Consider the following 7,902-nt stretch of genomic DNA (forward strand, 5'->3'; position numbering starts at 1 on the left):
ATCATCTAATCAGGTGGAAAGTGGTTTGTCAGAGCAAAGGGAGGGGGTTTGGGCTTGGGGAACTTAATTCAAAAGAATACAACTTTGTTGGGGAAGTGGCTCTAGAGGTGGCCTCTAGAGCGAGAAGTGTTATGGCATGTAGGAAGCATTTTGGTTGTTTAGAGACTGGGTGGGATGTGGGTGTATCTCAACAAACAACCTTGGCAACTCCTTGGAATTAGTTTCTCAACTTTGTTAGGTATGATGTTTGCATTGGAAAGTCATTTCTTTTATGTGAGGACCTTTGGGTTGGTGACTTACCTTTGAAAGACCTTTTTCACTTCTTTGTTCTCTATCTCTAATACAAGAGAAATGTTATTTCTTTTTTCTACTCCTCTTCGGAAAATCCCTTGGCACCAAAATTGGGATTTTGGCTTTTGTAGAAGTTTAAGGGACGGGGAAATGTTACCTTTGAATAACAGTTTGCTTAGATCACTCTAGACCAGATAAACGGGTTTGGACGCCACAGCCTAAAGGGTCTTTTTCTTGTTCTTCTTTTTTTAGGTCTCTTTGTCAATCTCCCCCCCCCCCAACAGTTTTTTCCTGTCAAGGATGATGTTTGGTGCAGGCCTACTCCCCCTAAGGTTTTGGCATTTTGTTGGAAAGTGTTTCACGGAAAAATAAACACCTTGGATAATTTACAGAAGAGAAGACCCTTCCTTTGTCTCTCCCCTAACTAGTGCATCATTTGTAGGTCCCATGGTGAAATTGCTACTATTTACTAATTTCTCGTTCTTTCACTATAGAGTTGTGGAATTGGCTCTTTTTATTGTTTGGAATGTAGGTGGAACAAGCTGCTGAAGTAAGCATGCTTTTGATCCTTGCCAAAAGAGGAAGGTTAAAGTAAGGTGTACAAGAGTAGCATTGATTTGGATTGTTTGGGGAGAGAGAAATGCTAGAGTTTTTCAATAGGAGAGGAATTTACAATATCTAATGGAATGCATCTTGAATAGGACTATCCAATGGTTGAAATCCTTGAAACTATTCTTTAATTTCTCCTTTTATGACTTTGTGGAGAAATTGGGATGCAGTGGCAAGTAGTTCTTCCCTAAATGCTAGAGCAAGTGTAAGATGGGTAACTCCTGTAAGGTTTTGAAGCAACTTTGATGGAAGTAGTCAAGGCAACCCAAGTCCTTCTGGATTGGGAGGGGTTATAAGGGGTGAGGATGGAAATGTGGTACTTCTTTTCTTGGACCCCTAGGTATTAAGGACTCCACTAGGGCAGAGTTGTTAGTTGCAATTCAATGTGTATAATTTGCTATTCAATTAGGAGTGGTACAACTGTTAATTTAAGGAGATTCCAAGGTGGTAGTAGGTTGGCTATAGAATCCCAGAGTCTACAATGTGGTGTTATAAGAATGAAGCCAAGAGGTTCAAATGGTTAATAAGGGATATGATAATAAGGGTGCAATGGGTTGGGAGGTTAACCAATGCTATGGCTGACCATGTAGCCAAGCAAGGGTGCTAGGGACTAGTTGTATTGGGCACATTTGTATCTTGATTTTTGCCTTGGAGAGGGGCAAAGTTACTGTTCATCATCTTCTTATTATAGGTTATTTATCAGAGTCGCTCGTCATCGCCTATGGCACGCCTCCGCCCACCTCCGCTTCCGGAAGTGGGCAGCAGCGGCACTGGTCATTTTAAGAAGTTTTATCACGTAAACAACAGATCATGCAAGCAATTGTTACCTTCTTTCTCCTCACCAAGTGCAGAACTTTTATCATTCGATCTTTCGACGTTGGCCCTCTGTTTTGATACTTCACCTTTTTTTGGTTCTTCTGGTTTATTTGGCTCCGTATTGACTAACTGAGCAGAAGTGTTCGCGTCATGGTGATGGGTTTCAAAATTCACCTTATGACTCTCCTTTAATTTTCAGCCCTATGCCCCTGGATCCAACACCCTGTGGACCATTCTTCTTGAAATCCTTCTCTGTAATCTTCATTTGATTGAAATATTTCTGCTGCCTCCTCTATGCCGCCTGTTGTAACTTTTCCCCCTTTTATATTATTTTAAAAAAAGTTAATTTCTTTTTAAAATTTTGTTAAATTTATTACTTTTATTGATATTAAGGCCTAAAAATTGCCCTTATATACTATAATCCCAAACAAATTCCATAGAACAACAAAGAAACCAAAAGGAAATTCCACGGAACATGAGATAGAAGTTTAAGCATGAAAGAATGACATGAAAAGCAATGCAAAGCCAAAGTACCTAGGAAGTTTAAGCAAGCGTAGATGTCGTCTGTCTACGCTTTGGTCGACCGGGTCCGGTCCTTGCGGTTTGGTTCGGTTTAATTAATCTCTATTGGGGCATTAGCAGATTGGCATCTCGATCTCGCCGCCAAAACATGGGGTATGTAATTGTAATGATAAAATGAAGGTCATTTACTTAGATACCCCTAAATTCGCATAACTACTAAAACACCCCATTTAATGTTCATATTACCAAGACGCCCCTTTTAGTATGCAACAGTATTAATTTATTACTGTTTTCTTAAACAGAGAAATAAAATGCATTTTAACCCCATTTTAAACTACCTCAGAATTCTGATTTACACCCCCACCTAGTCTACTAATAGGCTCTCCCTTGTAAACCACATCCTGCCCATAAATTTGGTATTAATCCACCCACAGATTCAAAATCATAACATATCTTTCTTTTAATGTACTTTACGTGGAAGTTGCTAAACTTTGTCAAAACTTAGTTTTATATCATTTTTTGACATTGAGAAACAAGAAACTATCGTATCCCGATGGTCAAGACTCGAGAGTGAGATCCCAAAAACCGTTCATCAACAAAGGTCCAAACTTTCTTGACGACATCCTCTTGTAGAGACAAGTACCCTTTCTTCTATTGGCCCTTTTTTTGATAACCCTTTTACTTGACGATGGCTTTCGAAATATGAACTCATTAAGATCAGGATTATACAAGAACCTATTAATTTACTTCATTGTTAGGGTGTTTTTAGAATAAAAATAATGTACAATGCCCTTCTGAATTATTATTTCCTAAACTTTGAATGTAGAGAATATTGTTTTGAATTCTGAATTTTGAATTCTGAAAATTATTAAATATTTATTTTGATCCTATATATGATGTTTATCTTTTGGGGATATCATTGAAAAACAAAAAATTGTATGATTGCATTTTAAGAGATAAGAGATAAGAAATAATAGAAAACAAATAACCAATTTTCTCTTAAAATTAAAAGACTCTTCTTAAGAGATAAGAGTTAAGAGGAAATGAATAGGCCCTAAGAGGTAAGATGATCATTTTTAGACGGAATTGGAGATGGTAGCTACATGGTTTTTAAAACCGAACTGGTCAAGGCACCGTTTTCCAGTTCGGCGGTTCAATCGTCTGGGTCGAGCAGTTTGACCCGTGACATCATAAATAAATAAAAAACAAAAAATACTTATATATAATAAAAAGTAACATAGAATTTTAAATAAAATACAAAAAAATACACAGAAAAATATAGGAAAAAGAACAACATATGAAAAAAATAAAAATATCTAAATATAAATATAATAAAATACAGAAAATACAAAAATAGGGAAATTTTCCAAAAAATATAGAAAATGTTCCAAAAATTATAGAAAAAATATGTAATGAGCACCTATTTTTTTTAGAAGAAAAAAGCATATCAATTCAGAAAAAATTATCCGAACATATTTTGAGAAGAAAACATAAATTTCATATCAAAACATATTTTGTGAAGGAAAAAAAGAAAGAAAATTGATTGATTTAGTTGAATCAAGAGCTCCCTCATCAATTAATAAAAATAAGGATTAAGGAGTTAAGTGTCCAATTTAGAGTCATTTTCTTTCAATCTCAGGTTGTCTATGGAAATCCTACCAAAGAAAAAAAATCTCTAGAAAAATTAATTCATGCTTACTAAACAAGCATATATATTATCATTCTAGCAGGTCCAAAGAATTAAAAAAATCAATTAAATCACAAAAAATATCAGAAAAAATTATACCTTCGGGGATTTGCCGCCAATGGGCTCGGGCAGTCTGTCGTTGCAAGTCACCGCTGCTACAAGTTGCTTGACATCTGCCGCTACAAGTCGTCGTTGCTGCAAGTCGCTCATTGTTTGCCGCTACAAGTGCTTGGTGACTCTCTTCTTCGCTGCAAGTTTACCGGTCACCATCAGTGTGTGTCATCGTTGGATGTCGGAGTTGATGGCCGCTGCAGGTGGTAGGGTGTGAGGGTTGAGACTTGAGAGGACTGAGGAGTGAGGAGGGAACTCGGGAACCCTAAAGGCTAAACCGAATAAGGGACTGGGGATTGGGATTCGAAAATCGTGGGATATAATTGGCATTTTATCCTTTGTTTTTTTATTTAAAACATTAAAAATAAAAATATTAACCCGCGAACCGTTGCTCGGGTCGAACGGTTTAGCGGTCCGAGCACCCAGGTCAGCAGTTTTTTTTACTTTTCAACATTTTTTTTTCAATTTTCTGGTTTATAGTAAAACCGGACCCAAATGGCTGACCGTTACCGGTTTCCCGGTCCGACCGTCCGGTCCGGTCCGGTTTTGAAAACCATGGGTGGCTAAACCATGAGGGGTGTTTCAGTGATGCACAAACTATTGGGGGTGTTCAGTAGTTATGTTAAACTAGAGGTGTTTTAAGTAAATGACTCTAAAATGAACAAAGATAGCGAGAGAGAGAGGGGGGGCTCTAGTAAAAGTTATAGGCGGTATCCCCAAATTTTCCGGACCCTTCCATCATCTGCTTTTCCCCTCCTGCAAGCAGCCAAGCGATCTTCTCCCACGTTCGACGACGACGACACCATGAAACGCTCGGTCGATGACCTCGGCGTCACTGCCGCAACCAATATCAAAAAACCCGTCTTCCTCACCAAAGCTCAACGCGAACAATTAGCCCTTCAACGCCGCGAGGAAGAAGTAACCGAGCAAAAGCGACGGGCCGAACAACTACTCCAACAGCAGCAGCAGCAGCAGCAACAACAGAACCGCTCTAGGAAATCTTCCGACCACTCTCCTAGCCGCGACAGCCGCCAACACCGCTCCCGCGACCGCGACCGCGACCGCAACCGAGATCGTGACCGCGAACGTGAACGTGAACGCGAACGGGAGTCCGAGCGTCGCAACCGCGAGCGTGAACGCGAGGAAGATAACAAATCCCGTGAACGAGCACGAATAGAAAAGCAGGCTGAAAGAGAACGAGAGAAGGAACTCGAATCTATTAAAGAACAGTATCTGGGCACCAAAAAACCTAAGAAGCGGGTTATCAAGCCAAGCGAGAAGTTTCGATTTTCATTCGATTGGGAGAACACCGAGGACACCTCCCGCGACATGAATATTCTTTACCAAAACCCTCACGAGGCTCAGCTATTGTTTGGCAGAGGGTTTCGCGCCGGCATGGACCGTCGTGAGCAGAAAAAGCTTGCTGCGAAGAATGAGAAAGAAATGCGAGATGAAATACGAAGAAAGGAGGGTCTGGAGGAGAAACCGGAGGAGGCCGCTGCGCAGCGTCTAAAAGAAGAGGCCGCAGATCTATATGATACTTTTGATATGAGGGTCGATCGGCACTGGTCGGAGAAGAAGCTCGACGAGATGACCGAGAGGGATTGGAGAATTTTCAGGGAAGATTTCAATATTTCGTATAAGGGGTCAAAGTTACCTCGTCCTATGCGGAATTGGGAAGAGAGCGGATTGACTCTCGAACTCTTGAAGGCGGTGAAGAAGGCAGGCTACAAGATGCCATCTCCGATCCAGATGGCTGCCATTCCGCTTGGTCTGCAACAGCGCGATGTTATTGGCATTGCAGAGACAGGTTCGGGTAAGACTGCTGCATTTGTTCTTCCTATGTTGACTTACATTTCTAGACTTCCCCCTATGAACGAAGAGAATGAGGCAGAAGGGCCCTATGCTGTTGTCATGGCACCCACTAGGGAACTTGCGCAACAGATTGAAGATGAAACTGTGAAATTTGCGCATTACTTGGGTATTAAAGTGGTCTCTATTGTTGGTGGACAGTCAATTGAAGAGCAGGGTTTTAAAATCAGGCAGGGATGTGAGGTTGTAATTGCAACACCGGGGCGTCTGATTGACTGTTTGGAGAGGCGATATGCTGTTCTTAACCAGTGTAACTACGTAGTCCTTGATGAGGCTGACAGAATGATCGATATGGGTTTTGAGCCACAAGTTGTGGGCGTCTTGGATGCAATGCCTTCTAGCAACCTAAAACCGGAGAATGAAGATGAAGAACTAGATGAGAAGCGAATTTACCGGACTACGTACATGTTCAGTGCGACAATGCCCCCGGCTGTGGAGCGTCTTGCAAGGAAGTACTTAAGGAACCCTGTTGTGGTCACCATTGGTACTGCTGGAAAGGCTACTGAGCTCATTACTCAGCATGTGATCATGCTGAAGGAATCGGAAAAAATGCCAAGGTTGCGTAAGTTATTAAATGACCTTGGAGATAAGACAGCAATTGTGTTCATTAATACTAAGAAATCTGCTGATACACTTGCCAAGACTTTGGATAAGGAGGGTTATCGTGTAACCACATTGCATGGAGGGAAATCACAAGAACAGCGTGAGATCAGCCTTGAAGGATTTAGGACAAAGCGGTTTAATGTTCTTGTTGCCACAGATGTAGCAGGGCGTGGAATTGATATACCTGATGTGGCTCATGTTATAAATTATGATATGCCAGGGAACATTGAAATGTACACACATCGCATTGGACGGACAGGGCGTGCAGGGAAGACTGGTGTGGCGACAACATTCCTGACACTGCATGACACTGATGTGTTCTATGATCTGAAGCAGATGCTTGTTCAGAGCAACAGCCCTGTTCCTCCTGAGCTAGCAAGACATGAGGCTTCAAAATTTAAGCCAGGAACAATTCCTGACAGACCACCTAGACGGAATGACACTGTTTTTGCTCATTGAGGGTTTTGGGTTTTAGAAGACTCTTCTTGTTGATGGCCCAGCCTAGAATGCTGTATTTGATCCCATTTTACTTGCTTGGACTTGATGATGCCTATTCTGATTACTGTTACATAATCAGGAAAAAAAATTTGCTTTTTGATGGGAAGATAGGTATCCAGGGTGTGAAATTCTGAGATCTGAAGGTACATTGTTTCTTCAAAAGAAAAGTTTAGTGTTTTTTTTTTTTTTTCTTGTTTTCTTCTGATGAAGAACATTTCCTGTTGCAGTGATCCATATAACCTAGTCAGATGTCATTTACTGTGTTTTTTAACCAGTTATTTTGTTTTTTTTTTTTCTTTCACTTGGGCAGTTCTCTCTTTTTGCTTTTGCTGATTTTGATTGGAAGTTAAACGTTTTTTACTTGTTATATACTGTTTTTTATGGTTTGTCTGGATTTAAAATTCCAATGATCCTTTTATACCCATCACTTTAGAATAACTTGATTCTTTGTTTGGTTTGTGACTAATTTCATCCCATACATTATCATGGTTCTTTGTCTAGTATCAGCTCCTTTTGAAGTTTGAATTGCAAGAATATAGAAAATCTTGTGTTATTACACAAACTAAAGTTATAGGACTTGTTAACATTTGTTATTCTTTTTGTGGCTCTTTTAAATCATTACTCACTGGAAAATGTCTTAATCTAACTATGACAGAACAAGATTTTGTCTTTAATGGAATATGAATTAGGTCCAGCAATGCATTTAGATAATGATATACACTCATATATTTCCTTTCCCTTATGGTATAATAATCAAGTCAGAACATGGAAAAGTCATAGACATGACAGACACTGAATCATCACTATACGAACCTTAGTTCTACTAACTAGTATAGCACTCCATCAAGTGCTATATATTCTGCCTGGTTTCAAAACCACACATCTTTGGACTT

General features: G+C 39.9%; 1 protein-coding gene across 1 annotated transcript; it reads left to right on the top strand.

The window, feature by feature from the left end:
• The first annotated feature begins 4,706 nt into the window (after positions 1 to 4,706).
• On the top strand, positions 4,707 to 7,410 carry LOC104591903 (P-loop containing nucleoside triphosphate hydrolases superfamily protein). Its single transcript, XM_010251039.3, has one exon. It carries the CDS (start codon positions 4,841 to 4,843, stop codon positions 6,968 to 6,970), a length of 2,130 nt encoding a protein of 709 aa, XP_010249341.1. The 5' UTR covers positions 4,707 to 4,840; the 3' UTR covers positions 6,971 to 7,410.
• The last annotated feature ends 492 nt before the right edge of the window (positions 7,411 to 7,902 follow it).

Source organism: Nelumbo nucifera, chromosome 4 (genome assembly GCF_055504915.1).
Source record: "Nelumbo nucifera cultivar China Antique chromosome 4, China Antique-T2T, whole genome shotgun sequence".
Taxonomy (NCBI): Eukaryota; Viridiplantae; Streptophyta; class Magnoliopsida; order Proteales; family Nelumbonaceae; genus Nelumbo; species Nelumbo nucifera.